The 16,754-nt window shown below is 36.6% G+C and overlaps 2 protein-coding genes across 2 annotated transcripts in view; one reads left to right on the top strand and one right to left on the bottom strand.

Annotated features, from left to right (window-relative positions):
* Positions 1-16,754, top strand: part of GNAI1 (G protein subunit alpha i1) — an 86,606-nt gene that overhangs the window by 30,198 nt on the left and 39,654 nt on the right. The gene's annotated exons all lie outside the window — the stretch shown is intronic.
* LOC123951868 (ribosomal biogenesis factor) lies at positions 1,720-2,356 on the bottom strand. The gene is made up of 2 exons (XM_046020960.1): positions 2,185-2,356; positions 1,720-1,948 (listed from the first exon to the last, which is right to left on the bottom strand). The coding sequence occupies exons 1-2, from the start codon at positions 2,302-2,304 to the stop codon at positions 1,766-1,768; spliced, it is 303 nt and encodes a 100-aa protein (XP_045876916.1). The 5' UTR covers positions 2,305-2,356; the 3' UTR covers positions 1,720-1,765.

Below are 16,754 nucleotides of genomic sequence, written 5' to 3'. Positions count from 1 at the left end.
GAGTGGAAGGGAGCTGGAGTGACTTCCAGTGAAGAGAGGCAGGGGAAGGAGGAATGGATGTGTTTGGGGGTGGGGGGCGGATACTGTTAGGTTTCTGGGATGCATGGTATGATACCAATTTTATTCCTGTCTTCCCACAAATTCTTTCTTAAACTTTAAAAAATAATTTGTGAAGCTGGACTTATATTAGGGAATGTGGCCAAGTGCTGACTACAGGTTCGAGGGAGGCTCAGAGCTGACTTGAGATGGACACATTTAGGTGCCCTTGTCTCTGTGGTCCTTGTATGCATTTCCCTCTGGCAGTGTTTGTGTCCGTTCCCTTTTACAGAGCATCTGAACGGGTTTGAGATGTTTGAAGTACAAAATGGTCCCTACCCTAGAACTCTTCAATTTTTTTTTAAATCTAAGATAAGTAATTTTAGCTCTGTAATTATCTTTATCACATTCCCACTCCCCTACCCCCCAGATACCTTAGCGTCCTAGTAGCCCTTCCGCGCGTGGGCCCATACCGTTTGTAAAACAAGGTATATTTGAACAATGGCACATATTTGGACCTTGTGTCATCTCCAGACGTCTTCACGGTATGGTCTGTTTCTGGTAGATTCTTCATCAGTCTGCTGTGTTTAGTAAACTCTTCACCATTGGCAGGTTCATTCTGTTCTCCTGAAATTAATAATGTAATTCCTTAGCTCAAACCAGTAACATTTGAGAAATGGGACATTTTCCATCTATTTCTCATGTCCATTTTAACATATGTGAAATTATTACTTCTGAATTTTAAGATATTTACAGATAGAGGTTTTTATTGCCCACCTCATGATTAAGATAATGGATTTTGTAGCATGTTATTAACACACTGATAGTAAGTAATCAGTATTCTTTAAATAGATGGTAGATACACACCCACCTAAATGAACTGAAGTCCAGCCCTGTATTCTTGTATTGAGCACACATATATTATGGGGCATATTGTTAAAGCTTTGCTGAAATTAAGTTAGTCTCAGGTGTACTCAGGCCTTTTTCTCTAATAATCTTATCAAAACAGAGCTGGCTTTTTTAGTGAACCTAGGCCACATCCTCATGCCAGTGACTTTTCTACATGCCCACAATTTACCTTTAAATGAGTTGTTTTCACAATTGTCAGAAATTGATTCCAGACTCACCTCATTTTCCCACCCCCCGCCTTGCCCATCCCTTCTCTGACATTCTCCATGATTTCCTAGCTTTCATTTGATAATATTACAAAAGTACCAAGAATTGGAGGAGCAAGAAGGATGGCTTAATAATAGCTGATTGACATTTCAGAGCATTAGAGTACCACTTGCTTCTTCATTCTGCCTTTTAAGAGTAATGGAGGGGCATCAGAGAAAAGGATTTATAAGCAGTTAGAAAATAAAGCTTATGAGAAAAAGGTAAAGCTGACCTATCTGTCCCCCCAAAAGAGAAGGCTGAAGGCTTTATAAGTAAGGCTGTATTGTAATGGTCAACTGTTGTGCACATTTACAAAGACCAAACAAAAGGAAATGGATTTAGGCTGGACTGTTCAGGGATTTATATTGAGTATTCTTAGGAATTTTATGATTCTAAACATGGTTGATCTCTGGAGTGACTTTTTGGAGGAAGTGGATTTTTTTCTCCGTAGTGTCCAGAAATGAGAGATTTTTTTTTTTTTCATTTCTCAGAAATGGGGTAGTCTTTTTTTTTTTTTTGTATAAAACATTTAATTTATTGGTCTTTTTGGGGTATTTGATGTATCTCCAGTGTATTACAACTGAGCCATTAATCTTGTCGCTTCATCAACATTAACTGGTTCATTTTCATGACACTGCTGAGGAATCAGCTGTTTCTGCAAAGGTTCAAGGGAAAGGCCTTTTGAGAAATGTGCAAGTTCCTTTTGTATATCTACAAAAGCTTTATTCACTCTGGTAACTTTTTCATTATTCACAATGTTTATCTTCTTTTTTTTTTTTTTTTTTTTTAAAGATTTTATTTATTTATTCGACAGCGCGCGCGCGAGAGAGATCACAAGTAGGCAGAGAGGCAGGCAGAGAGAGAGAGAGAGAGGGAAGCAGGCTCCCTGCCGAGCAGAGAGCCAGATGCGGGACTCGATCCCAGGACCCTGAAATCATGACCTGAGCCGAAGGCAGCGGCTTAACCCACTGAGCCACCCAGGCGCCCCACAATGTTTATCTTCTTAAGGTTAGTGGTAACTGGTTTTGCTTTGTTTTTAGACTTAAAGTTTTTTTGGCTGGCTATATGAAATACATTCCTGGACTTCTGCCCTCTTAATTTGTTCTTAGCCATTGTCTTCAGTATCCTCGTGCAACAACTCACGCTCCGGGTGACGCCATCTACACCCACAGGATCTTCCCAGAAATGGGGTAGTCTTATTGTGCTCCCAGAGGCTAACAAAGATGCTTGATGACCTTTACAAGTTCTTTCTTGCTCAGTGATTTTGTCTTTTCACAATCTCACTTCACATCTAGAGATCTGTTGCATTAGAGTCACTTTTATTCTTTCTCTGTCATTTAAAGTGCTGTTAACATTCCATCATGTATCTGCTAATGGAAAAGTGACTGTGCAGTTTAGTATGCTTTTCTCAGTATAAAAATAAAACTCTCCATGTTTATATAAAGTAGAAAGACCTCATGTAATATTTCACTAATTTAAATGGCACTAGGTGCTTGTGTTTAGTGACCAACTTTATTTTTCAATTTATCTTCAGAATTTATCTTCAGAGATTTGACAAGAGTATTTTTTGTGTCTGTTGTGAAATGAGATATGCCATTCATTTATTTTTATTTTCTCCTTCAAATATGTCATTACTAGTTTGTTCTTTTAGCTAAATTATTCTGTAACTGGAATAAGAAATACTATAGTACTTTCAGAAAACTATCTAGTTTTCTTTAAGCATGTCATATTATCTATCCCAACAGAACAGATGCTATTTGGGAATGTTATCCTTAATTTTTTTTTTTTTTTTTTTTTTTTTTTACTTAGAAGTGAAATAAGCCATAGATGTCATCAAAATATTCTCGTCACAGTTAGGACAGTGTCACCTCATTTGACTTTCATTACGTTTTACTTCATTGAGAATTAAAGACAGAGAAGGTGTATTAATATGAAATCTTTGACTCCTGATCTCTGTCTACAAGTAGGGCAATCTTGGGCAATTTAATTTTTATTAAGCCTCAGTTTTACCATGTATGATAGAACATAGGAATGTCATAGTGCTTAGTAAGACTGATGATAAAAATGAATGCAAAATGCTTAGCATTAGTGCTTGTCACACAGTAAGAACTATAAAGGTAGCCATTTTTATGCATTAAAAAAACAGATATGGTTTGCTTACCACCCTTTACTAAGCATTATACAAGACACTGAGCACTTAAGAGGGAGAAAATCAGTCTTTCCTATGGGGGAGCTCTCATACTTGAATAGGAAACATAGGTAGAAACTAGTAATTGTGATACGAGAGTAATCACAGAAATGTAGTCTATCAGAAAGTGAAGTTGGATAATACCAACTAAACCTGCTCTTGGTAACAACAGAAATTCCAAATTGTTTTTAAAAAAAAGTGCTGTTCAGATTTTTTTTTTTTGTGCAGAGTATATTGATAAGTTGTTCTTGTAAACATCAATAATCATAGGATTAGCAGTAGAAATGCATTTTGCATTTGCTTGACTCTCAATCTGTTGGCAGTGGGTAGTCTCACAGATAATACCATTGTGAATATTTGCATATTGATTCAATTTAGTATTCTAGATTGACATTATGATTATTGAGTTTTCATTCTAATATTCTTTAACTGTACATATTATAATTTAATTTTAGTGCTTTCAAACTATGGGAGTTCTGATAATGATGCATATTTATAAAAATAATACAGGGACACCTGGGTGGTTCAGTTTTTTAAGTGTCCTCCTTTGGCTCAGGTCATGATTCCAGGGTCCTGGGGTCAAGTTCCACATCAGGCTTCTTGCCCAGTGGGGAGCCTGCTTCTCCCTCTTCTTCTTGCTGCTCTCCCTGCTTGCGCACTCTTTCTCAATCTCTCTCTGACAAACAAAATCTTAAAAAAAAAAATACATATTTATATTCAGTTTCATTTCCCCCATTATTCGTAATGTCATTGGTTAGTGATGGATATGGATCTTCTACACACAATGCTCTATAAAAATGTATACCCGTGATTCTTAAGTGATTTGCTATGGTTCCCCCAAGCGGGTCTTCATGACACTCTTTTTAGTCTTCAGGTTTATAAGTTGATGTATTCTGTAGAGATTTTATGACAAGTTTATTTGTCACTATTGGTGTATGTCACCTGGAGCATTATGTTGGTGTGAGAACTGATGAGGCAGGTGGAATTGGTATGTTCTTTGGTCAGTGCTGTGAATTATGTAAGACTGATGAATCACAGACCTGTACCTCTGAAACAAATAATACATTATATGTTAATAAAAATAATGATAACCAGTGGGAATGAGTGGATTAATGAATGGTAGTGTTTCATAACCCCAAATCACTTGAGAACTGTTGATAGTTTCATAGACCTCTTAATGGAGTTGGAGCAAATCTTGGAGTTAATCTTTGTCCAGCCTTAGAGTGAATGTAAGAACGCCCTCTTGGAATTCTATACCTCATCCTGATTCTGAGCCCTGCATATGGATAGATAGAAGAGAAAAAAGGTCTTCCCTTCATTGCTTCACATTCTGTGGAAAACAGACACTTACAGTATCTGCAATATACATCCATTTTGTAGCAAATAGTTTAATGTCACCTGTAATATCCTGAGATGAGATGTATAGATAATTGTAACCTATCTATATATACCACTACAACCAGTTAGTATAACTTGTAACTAATGTATTAGAGAAGTAAAACAGTAATCTATAATACATTTTTCAGTGTGGATGCTCAGCTACAACTATAAGTCATTATAAAACTCAAATACTTTTTCCATATGTAGAATCATGCGTAGTTTGCTGTACATGCAAAGTGCATTAGGTCTGCCTCTGAGAATGTCATTGTCAGAAATGATGCTCAGCTCTAAGGAAATTTCTAAGTGATGAGGATAAGTAGTTACATTCTTGGAAAATTGGGTGTATATTTAAGGCATGCAGAAATTTATCCTTATCATCTTTGCTTATATGCAAAGTGGGTTCTAGACTCAGATTATAACCCTGTGTTTTTGTTTGTTTTACCGACAGAGATGTCCAGAGGGTCATTTGAAAATTGTGCGGCATAGAGGGCAATGTTTCATTGATAGGATTGTTCTGTATATTGCACCCAGCCACTCTTAAAACCAAAAATGCTCTCATAAATTTCCATTATGCTGCCTATGGGGCAGTTCTGTCCTTTTTGAGAATCACTGACTCCAGTGGGACACCATGTAGCAACTTAGAGCCCTAGGAGATACCTTAGGTCAAAAAACTTACCATAAGTCTATGCATAGGGACAGTGCTCTAGAAATCTCTAATTATCTACTTAACCCCTTTTCACTAATTTAGTAGATTTTAAGATTACTGTGAAATTTATTAGAAACAAGCCCCCATGCATATAAAGGCCCACATGCAGAACCCTAGATACACTTGAAAATTTTTTTCTATTATGATAAAAATGTAGATAACATAAAATTCACCATTCTAATCATTTTAAAGCAGTAGTTCAGTGCCATCAAGAATAGTCACATGGTTGGGCTGCCTGGGTGGCTCAGTTGGCTAAGCCTCCTGACTGGATTTTGGCTCACGTCATGATCCTCGGGGTGGTGAGATGGATCTAGCCTGCTGTCAGGATCGGCATGGAGCCTGTTAAGATTCTCTCTTTCCCTCTCTCAGTCCCTTCCCCTCTCCCCTTCTGAAAAAAAAAAAAAAAAAAAAAAAAAAAAAAAAAAAAAAAGAACAGTCACAGTGCTGTTCAAGCACCATCACTGTCCATCTTTGGAACTTTTACATCAGCCCAAACTGAAAGTCTGTACCTATTAAACAATAACTCCCCCCATTTCCCCCTCCTCCCAGCCCTTGGCAACTACCATTCTACCTTCTGTCTGTATGAATTTGACTGTTCCGTATCCTTCATGTAAGTGGAATCATTCAGTAATTGTCTTTTTGTGTCTGGTTCACTTCACTTAGCATAATGTCTTCAGAGTTCACCCACGTTGCATGTATCAGAATTTCCTTCCCTTTTAGGGCTAATATTGCATTGCCTGTATTTACCATATTTTGTTTATCCATTTGTTTATTGATGGACATTTTAATTCTTTCCACCTCTTGGGTGTGGTGATTAATGCTGCTGTGAATGTGGGTGGTACAGATATAGGTATCTCTTTAAGACTGTTTTTAGTTCTTGTGGTTATGTACCCAGAAGTGGAATTTGCTAGATCACATCACACAGTAATTTTATTTTTTAGAATAAAAAATTCTGTTTTTCTTATTTTAAACTGCCAGATTGTTTTCCAGAGTGGCTGTTATGTTTCACATTTCCACCAACAGAGCACAAGGGTTCTGCTTTCTCCATGTCTTTCTCTCCATTTTCTATTTTCACGATAGTAGCCATCCTTAAGAGTGTGAGATATATCTTAGTGTGGTTTTGATTTGCCTTTCCTAATAATTAGGATGCTGAGCTTATTGGCCTTTAGTGTATCTTCTTTGGATAAATGTCTAATCAGGTTCTTTGTCCATTTTTTTAGTTGGGTTATTTGTCTTTTTTTTTAGTTAAGGAGATATATATGTGTGTGTAAAATACATAAATATTCTGCATATTAATATATATTCTATATAATATATATTTGTATAATAATGTATATATAATATATAGGTATTCTGCATATTAATCCCTTGTTAGGTATATAATTTGAAAACATTTTCTCCATTTTGTGGGCTGTCTTTTCATTTTCCTTTTAGTATTTTTGATGCACAAGTTTTTGATTTTTGTGAAATCCTAGTTAACTGTTCTTTTCTTTCATTGCTTGTCATTTTGGTGTCATATCAAAGAAACCATTGCCAAATACAAAGTCGTGCAGATTTTCCCATGTTTTTTTCTAAGAGTTTTATAGTTTTATCCCTTGCATTTAGGCTTTTGAAATGTTTTGAGGTGGCCTTAGCATATGGTATAAGATTATGGTCCAACTTTGTTTTTTTGCATCTGGCTATCTAACTTACTAGGTTTTTATAACTTTCAACTTTCAGAATTGTAACGTCTTAACGATGTTACCATTTTAATGTCTTAATCTCCTTTTCACATGTTACTTTTTTCTACTTTTTAAAATATTCTTATTTTTCTAATTTGTTATGAGTCATATTTATTCTTAAAGATTTGCACATTTTTGTGGGTTTATGAAATTATTTTAGCTTTGTCTCTTTTTCAACATTCTCTTCAACTATCCTATTTCTTATCTGTCAACCGGATACTTACAGACCTCATTTCAATAATGTTTTCCATTGTAAGATTATTATTTTTATTACAAGATATGTGATTATTACAAAAATAATTTGCAAAAAGAAGTCAGAAAATGAAAAACATGATCTTAGCCTCAAAGGATCACAATTTATTGTATATCCTTTCAGATACTGATTGATTATATATGTATATATTCATATATATATTTGATCTGTTCACACACTTTTGTAGCCTGCATTTTTTTCACATTATGTATCCTATACTTTTTTCTATGTTGATTCATGTAGAATTGTCACATTTTTAATGCTTATATAAAAATATATCCAGGGGCACCTGGGTGGCTCAGTGGGTTAAGCCTCTGCCTTCGGCTCAAGTCATGATCTCAGGGTCCTGGGATTGAGCCCCATCGGGCTCTCTGCTAGACAGGGATCCTGATTCCCCTTCCCTCTCTGCCTACTTGTGATCTCTCTCTCTGTCAAGTAAATAAATAAAATCCTTAAAAAAGAGAAAAAAATATATATATCCATATGGTTCTGTCGTAACTTGTTTAATAAACTCCTTCTTCCTGGACATTTAGGTTAACTATATTCTTTTTGTATTGTTAAAATGCATACATGTATAAAGGACAGATACCTAGAAAGGATTGTAGTGTTTGGATTTAGAAAATTTAAAAATATTTAAAGATTTAAAAAAATATATTGTCTGTTGCCTTCTGAAAGGTTGTAACAGTTCTGTTCTCAGTAATAGTATGTAAGCATATTCAGACTTCCACACCATGTCTTAAAAGTCACCCTACTGGTTTGATTAAAAATATTTTATCCCTTTTTTTGAATGATAGACTCTTTTTTTATGTTTACAGAGCTTGTAGTTTCTTCTTGTGCTTTGTTTTTTATTTCTTTATTGTTACTTGTTCTCTCCTTATTCTGTGTTTATTGCTTTCATCTTACCTGTTTTATTTTTTTTAAAAGATTTTATTTATTTGACACATGCAAAGAGACAGAGAGGGGGGCAAAGAGAGAGAGAGAGAGGAAGAAGCAGGCTCCCCACTGAACAGGTAGCCCGGGAGGGACTTGACCCCAGGACCCTGTGATCTTGACCTGAGCTGAAGGCAGATGCTTAACTGACTGAGCCACCCAGGTGCCCCAGCATCTCATCTATTTTATTTATTTATTTTTTTAAGATTTTTTATTTTTTATTTGACAAACAGAGATCACAAGTAGGCAGAGAGGCAGGCAGAGAGAGAGAGGGAAGCAGGCTCCCTGCTGAGCAGAGAGCCCAATGCGGGGCTCGATCCCAGGACTCCGGGATCATGACGTAAGCCGAAAGCAGAGTCTTTAACCCACTGAGCCACCCAGGCTCCCCATCTCATCTATTTTAAATAATAATTTTTTCATCACCCTCTTTCTGTGCTGCTTTCCCCATTTATTTTTATTTTTCATTATTGTCAGAATTTTTTAAAGTATATTATTACTATTTTTTTTTTTTGGATTTAAAATGGGGAGCAAGGAAAAAAGGGAACAAGAATTATGAATTGAGAGATGATGATTTTAGGAAGATTCAATGTCAAACATTTGGCACTTAGGGTGACTTTTTCTAGCTACTTGCTTCAGAAGAGAGGCTGCTGCCTCTTTAATAAAGCTTTAGAATGACTGTGTTTGAAATGAGTAGTCTAAAGACCTACAGGTTAAAATTTCCTCCTGAGGGAATATTTTGCTAGTACTAGAATCATACTAAAGTAGTAGAAATACATCATTTTCTCATACCAGACACCATCTGTATGCTTAGGTATAAAATCTTTGGACTCCTACTTTAGATAAAAATCACGAATCTTTCAGAAAATTGTGCTATCAGAAATGCTACACAATGAAAGTGGGGGGGGGGGTGCTGTATGAATGTTCCATTTAGAAAAGATTTGGTTTTACTGAGCAAGGAACAAAGTGTTATTGAAAGTTTTGGGATGATTTCCTGGGAAGGAAGTAAATAGAATATCTGTAATCAGGTTTTTAAAATATTCTTAAATTATCTATTATTATTTTCACCAAACTTCTTTTACTTTTAAAAACATCTTCACTGAGATATGAACCACACAGTTTGCCCATTTAAAGTGTTGTCTGAGTCAGTGATTTTTTAGTATATTCACAATGTAGTTTAGCCATTACCATCGCCAATTTTAGAACCTTGATACCCAGAAGAAAGTCCATATCCTCTATTAGTAACCTTCCATTTCCCCTAAACCCCACCTCAATCCTAAGCAACCATCAATCTCCTTTTGTCTCTAAGTTTGACATTTCCAAACATTTCATATAAATGGAATCATAATATATGTGGCCTGCGTTTGACCCCTTTGACTCAGAATAGTGTTTATAAGGTTCATTCATGTTGTAGCATCAATCAGTACGTCTTTTTATGGTGGAGTAATATCTGTTGTTTGCATATATGGATATGCCACATTCTGTTTATCTGTTCATCAGTTGATGGATATTTAGGTTGTTTCTGTCTTCAGGCTATTAAGGAATAATGGTACCATGAATATTCAAGTACAGATTGTTACCTGGACTTCTGTTTCATTTCTCTTGGGTATGTATTGAGGAGTGGGAATGTTGGATCAATTGATAACTCTCTAACATTTTGAAGAACTGTCAGAGTATTTTCCAAAGTGGCTGCCCCACTGTACATCCCCGCCACTAGTGTGTGAGGGTTCCAGTTTCTCTATGCCCTCCCCAGTACTTGTTACTCTCTCTGATTTAGCTATTTTGGTGGGTGAGAAGTGGCATCTTATTGTGGTTTGGATATGCATTTCCCAGATGACTATTGATGTTGAGTATTTTTTCATGTTTATTAACTCTTCAAACTTAAAGTATAATAAATCCCTAGTAGAAGCCCTAACCTAGTATTTAGATCCATTGGTGAGGATGAAACAAGGGGACACATCCTATCTCATTAATTCAGAGATACACATTGTATCTTTTTTTTCTTCCAAGATTTTATTTAAATTCAAGTTAGCTAACTTGAATTGTAGTATTAGTTTCAGGAACAGAGTTTAGTGATTCATCACTTACAGAGAACACCCAGTGCTCATTACAACAAGTTCCCTCTTTAATGTCTGTCACCAGTTTAACCCATCTTCCTGCCCACCTCCCCTCCAGCAACCTGTAGTCAAGAGTCTCTTAAGGTTTCCCCCCCTGTATTTATCTTATTTTTCCTAACCATCCTCTTTGTTCATCTGTTTTGTTTCTTAAATTCCACAAGAGTGAAATCGCATGGTATTTGTCTTTCTCTGACTTATTTCGCTTAGCATAATATACTAATATACTAATATTATTAGTATACTAATTAGTATACTAATATACTAATTAGTATACTAATATTATTAGTATACTAATTAGTATACTAATATAGTATACTAATATACTAATATACTAATGATGTAGATGTACATCTACATCATTGCAAATGGCAAGACTCCATTCTGTTTGATGACTAACTACTAGTCCATCGTGTATATATATACACACGCACACCACATATTCTTTATCCATTCATTAGCCATTGGGCATTTGGGTTCTTTCCATTCTTTGGCTGTTGTTGATAATGCTGCTATAAACATTGGGGTGCATGTTTATAGCAGCACCCCACATATGCCCCTTCACATCAGTATTTTTATACATTTTGGATAATTACCTAGTGGTGCAATTGCTGGGTCATAGGGTGGTTCTATTTTTAACTTTCTGAGGAACCTCCATACTGTTTTCCAGAGTGACTACACCAGTTTGCATTCCCACCAACAGTGTAAGGGAGTTCCCCCTTTCCATATCCATCAATGTCTGTTGTTTCCTGAGTTATTTTTAGCCATCCTGACAGGTGTGAGGTGGTATCTCACTGTGGTTTTGATTTGTATTTCCCTGATGAGTGTGATGTTGAGCAACTTTTCATGTGTCTTTTGGCCATCTGGATGTCTTCTTTGGAGAAATGTCTGTTCATGTCTTCTGCCCGTTTCTTCAAAGGATTATTTTTTGGGGTGCTGAGTTTGACAAATTCTTTATAGGTTTTGGCTACTAGTCCTTTATCAGATATGTCATTGATATGAGTGCCCCATACACCAAGTGTAATATGGCTTTAGTAAAAACAGCTTGAAAAAAAATCTAGACATTTAAGAAGTTTACTGATTATGGTTCTATAGTCCTAGAGCAACGTGTTCAACTAGAATCTAAAGTATTCTCAAGTTAGGTTCAAATATTCTTTCTCTTACACTTCACCAGATTAAATTTCTGAGTAGCTCATGGTGTGAAGCCTTTTTGCTTTTTTAAACCTTCTGATTAGTGTGCCAGTGTTTGTGAAGCTGTTTTATCATGTTCTAGCCAGTGATTTGGTGCTTTATAAATCCTCATTTTTGAATAAAAACTAATTCCCTATTTCCTTGTAAAACATTAATTTTTTTGATATTTATTCAGGGACTTTTGCCTATTTTCTTTTTTATAAACTTGAGATCTCTGTGTGTCCATGTGCATGAAGGAGTGCAGGGATTTAGTTAAAGCTGCTCCATCATTTATCATTGTTAGACGCGCCCTCATTCGGTGGAGACAGCTGATGAGAAAAAGCAGTGAGGCCTTGTCTCTAATTGATCTCTGTGGAACTTTGACCTTGTACAGAAACTGGGTACAGCCAGAAAGTACAAACTCAACGGAGTCTTTTATTATTGTTGTTTATATGAAATCTACATGTTAACACAACTGCATGAGTCAGGATGGTACAAATAAATTTAATCATTTCCAGCAGTGTAATCCAGAGTTGTGTTGTGGCCCATTTCCTCTCTCCCTCCCCCTGTTGTCTTTTTATTGTGATAGGAATACCTAACATGAGATCAGTTCTGTAACAAAATAATTAAGTGGACAATACAGTATCGTTAACTCTGGGAAATGTGGAGTTGCCCCATTTCTTTTTAATTTGTATGTGCTGTAAAGTGACATCTAACAAAACTATATATATATGTTTTGTGTGTGTGTGTATGTATACCTTCTACAGTAGAGAATAACTGGGGAGAATAACAATCCCATTGACAGATGATGTTGTTTAATAGATCTGGCATCAGATTATTAATAGATTATTACTTTTACTGAGCAGATTTGCTTCTGTGTAATTTCAGTTATTGATCTTAATTCAGCCTTCTTGAGTGTCACACAGCGTAAGTTGTTTCTACATGAGGGCTCTTCAGCTATTTATCAGACAGCCTGTTTTCCCTGATGTTTTTCTTCTGTTAACTTCTTCAGCCTTTGTCTGAATGAAGCAGTTCATAGACCTGTATACTTCTCTGGACATAATCCCATTTATCAATATCCTTTCTAGAACCATGGTTAAAAAAAGTATTTCAGATATTAGTGGAGCAGTGGAAAAGTGTAGGGTATAGTTCTTATATTTTGGAATTATATGTGCTTGTACATGTTTTATTTGTATTAACTTTTCTGTAACATTTTACTGTCATTTTCTTCTTGTTAATTTGGTGCTTCCAGGGAATTACTGGATACATTAATTTGTTAAGCTACATTTGTAGCAGCTGTTGATATTTTAAGTCAACTGCATGTATTAATCACTTCCTCTGAGTAGCCGTTCCTTACCACACCGTCTGTAGTGTTTCCTGCAGCCCGTTTCTCCCCGCTCATGAGACCAGGGACCACAACTCTTATTTCCACTCGCTCTGTCCTCAGTGTCCAGCACTGACCCTGCCATACAGGGGGGTACTCTTCACGTATGAAAGAAAAAAATACCGTGCTTGTTCATTTCCTTCACACCTTCCTAGAATCAGAACCCTTGTCTAAACTTTGACTTGATTGCCTAACATAGTTATTGACACCAAGATGCTGGAATTCTGGTTGTATGGATTAGACAGACTCTTTTGAACACTGACACAGCTGGAAAATGGTTGCAGGCATGGGAAAGAGGTGAGACTACAAGGCCTTGGGTTCAAATCCAAGGATATTTGGGATGCTGTGCCAAGAAATTTGCATTGAAGAGTTGATACAAATTTAAATATTTGAGAAAAGCAGTTTTGGAAGGAGTATAAAAATTGGGAGATTGGGTAATTAAGTTTTGAATATGTTGATATTCAGGAGGAAGTTTCCTCTGTACTGATGGGACTCGTATTTGTCGAAAACTGACTGTCTTGGGATGCCTGGGTGGCTCAGTCAGTTAAGCATCTGACCCCGGGATCCAGCACTGCCCCCCCCCCCCCCCCCCCCCCGTTGGGCTCTCTCCTTATAGGGGAATCTGCTTCTCCCCCCTCTCCCTCTACCCCACCTCGGCATACTCTGTCTCACGCGCGCGCGCGCGCTCTCTCTCTCTCTCTCTCTCTCTCTCTCTCTCGTGTGCTCTCTGGCAAATAAAATCTTTTTTAAAAAACCCCTAAAAACTACCTAAAGGGAAATCCTAAAAAAAAATGCAAACATACCTTGAATATTTTCTTTTAAAAATATGTAGTGTACTTTTATTTAGCAATCTTTTGATGTAGGATTGAATGAAAATTCCATAGTTAACATCATACTTAGTAGTGAAAAACTGAAGGATTATGGCCTTTTTTTTGAGTATGCCTTACTCATTACAGTTCAGAATTGTCTTTTTTGCATATACGAAATAGACCTCTTATTTCCGGTTTCTATTTCTTTTCAGTCAGAATTTAAAGATACCTGCCAAGGAATCTGAATGAAGAATCCTACTAGATTTAAAAATATTTTCCCTTCCATTTAACAGTAACTCATGGCTTACTTGATTCAGTAGCCTTGATTAGAGCTTGCTTTATTGGGTCTTTCCAAGACATCCAATTTAGTTTTTAGAAGAAAACCAAAACAACAACAACAACAACGAACTGAAATGTTTTATTTTGTATATGTTGATTGGCATAATATTTAATTTTAAAAAATTTCTTAAAAGATAAACAGATCACAAAGGGAAGAAAAAAATAGACATAAAGCGTACAGCCCAGACTTCTGGTTATCCCCAGTATCCACCGTCCCTCAGTATTTATTTTCTAGAACATAGCCACACAGCAAGGAGCCAGGTGAGGCCAGGAGGCCAGGTTCTGCTCCTGGGGATGTGAGTGGAAATGATGGTTACATTTTTTGAGTTAACACACTTAAAAGGAAAGAGTATTTCCCCCACTTCCCTTGCTTGTTCTCCCTCCCACTGCCTGCAAGGTTTGTGTACAGGTGGGATCACAGACAAGACAACTACACTGAGTTGGAAGCCTGTGAAGTTGTGAAGATGGCAGAGCAGTAAGGCGAAAAGGCACTTGGATTCCTAACATTATCGCGCTGACTGTGAGTTCTGAACTGCTTACGCTTGGACTGCTATGTGAAAGAGAGGTGCCATTCTTTCCTTTGTTTAGATCACTTCCTTTGCCTGAACCAAAATGTTTTTGAAAACTTTAAACCCCAAGCATCCACCTCTCTATGGTAACCATCAGTTTGTTCTCTGTGGTTTAAAATTTATTTCTTGGAGGGTGTGTGTGTGTGTGTGTGTGTGTTTATTTCAGTTCCAGAGATAAGTGAAGTCATATGGTATTTGTCTTTCTCTGACTTATTTTGCTTAGCATTATACTCTCTAGGTCTATCCATGATGTTGCAAATAGCAAGATTTTATTCTTTTCTATAGCTGAATAATAATCCATTCCATTCCAACATACCACCTCTTTTCCATTCATCTGTTGATGGACGCTTAGGCTGTGTCCATAGTTTGACTATTGCAAATAATGCTGCAAGAAGCATAGAGGTGCTTATATCCCTTTGAATTAGTTTTTTTTTAAGGGGGGGGGAGTGTAAATACCTAGTAGTGTGATTAAAGGATCATAGGGTAGTTTTATTTTTTTTTATTTTTTTTTCCATTTTATTTATTTTTTCAGCGTAACAGTATTCATTCTTTTTGCACAACACCCAGTGCTCCATGCAAAACGTGCCCTCCCCATTACCCACCACCTGTTCCCCCAACCTCCCACCTGTTCCCCCAACCTCCCACCCCTGACCCTTCAAAACCCTCAGGTTGCCCCAACCTCCCACCCCTGACCCTTCAAAACCCTCAGGTTGTTTTTCAGAGTCCATAGTCTCTTATGGTTCGCCTCGGGTAGTTTTATTTTTAAAAATTTTGGGGTGGGGGGGCGGACCTGCACACTCTTCCACAGTGGCTGCATGGGTTTATATTCCCACCAATACTGCACGAAGCTTTTTTGTTCTCCACATCCTCACCAACACTTGTTGTTTCTTGTGTTTTTGATTTTATCCATTCTGACAGGTATGAGATGATATCTCATTGTAGTGTTGATTTGCATTTCCCCAATGATGAGCGATGTTGAGCATCTTTTCATGTGTCTATTGGCCATCTGTAGGTCTCCTTTGGAGAAATGTCTGTCCGCGTCTTCTGCCCTTTTTTAATTGGATTACATGTGTTTTTTGGATATTGAGTTGTATCAATTCTTTGTATATTTTGGATACTAACCCTCTATTGGATATGTCATTTGCAAATATCATCTCCCATTCAGTAGTTTGCTTATTAGTTGTGTTGATGGTTTTCTTCACTGTGCAGAAACTTTTTATTTTGATGTAGTCCCAGTAGGTTATTTTTGCTTTTATTTCCCTTGCCTTGGGAGACCTATCTAGAAAAATGTTGCTACAGTCTATGGTCAGAGAATACTGCTTGTGCTCTCTTCAAGGATTTTTATGTTTTCAGATCTCACACTTCAGTCTTCAACCCATATTGAGTTTATTTTTGTGTTTGGTGAAAGAGGTTGTCTAGTTTCATTCTTTGGCATGTACCTGTCCAGTTTCTCAACACCATGTGATGAAGGGAATGTCTTTTTCCCATTGTGTGGTCATTTGTCCTTTGTCAAAGGTTAATTGACCATATAATTATGAGTTTATTTCTAGGTTTTTCTGTTGTATTCCATTCCACCAAAAGCATGGTGTCACATAGAAATGATTTAATCTGAGTTGGTGAAAATAGAAAAATAGAATGGTAGTATATGCATCCGATTACTTGAGGGAAGTGTTTAAAGTGGTGAGAGAATGACAGTTCACATCAGGTGTGTAAAACATGGTCATCCAAGTCCCTTTGATAATTCTTCAGAGACGGCTAGGGATAGTAGGTAAAATTAGGGGTGGATACAGGAGAAAGTATAATATCCATGTCTCCTTCTAAATATGCTTAGAAACCATTACTTACATATTAATAGTGAGGGTTATAGGAGTTAATGTACATAATTTTTGTTTTAATTTAGTCTAAAATCAACCCACCTCCTGCTGAACTCCTACCTACTGATTAGTAGAGAAAATTACAAAATGTTCAACGTTGCTTAAGCCTTAGTCCAATCTGATTATTTA

Source organism: Meles meles, chromosome 10 (genome assembly GCF_922984935.1).
Source record: "Meles meles chromosome 10, mMelMel3.1 paternal haplotype, whole genome shotgun sequence".
NCBI lineage: Eukaryota > Metazoa > Chordata > Mammalia > Carnivora > Mustelidae > Meles > Meles meles.
The sequence above is the reverse complement of the archived record's forward strand: the minus strand, read 5'-3'. Positions and strand labels throughout refer to the sequence as shown.

Excerpts from the sequence above, each read along its gene's own strand:
- LOC123951868 (XM_046020960.1), bottom strand. The coding sequence starts at position 2,304 with ATGGCTAAGAACAAATTAAGAGGGCAGAAGTCCAGGAATGTATTTCAT. Across the intron at positions 1,949-2,184 it reads CTAACCTTAAGAAGATAAAC|ATTGTGAATAATGAAAAAGT; the intron begins ATTGTGGGGCGC and ends AAGAAGATAAAC.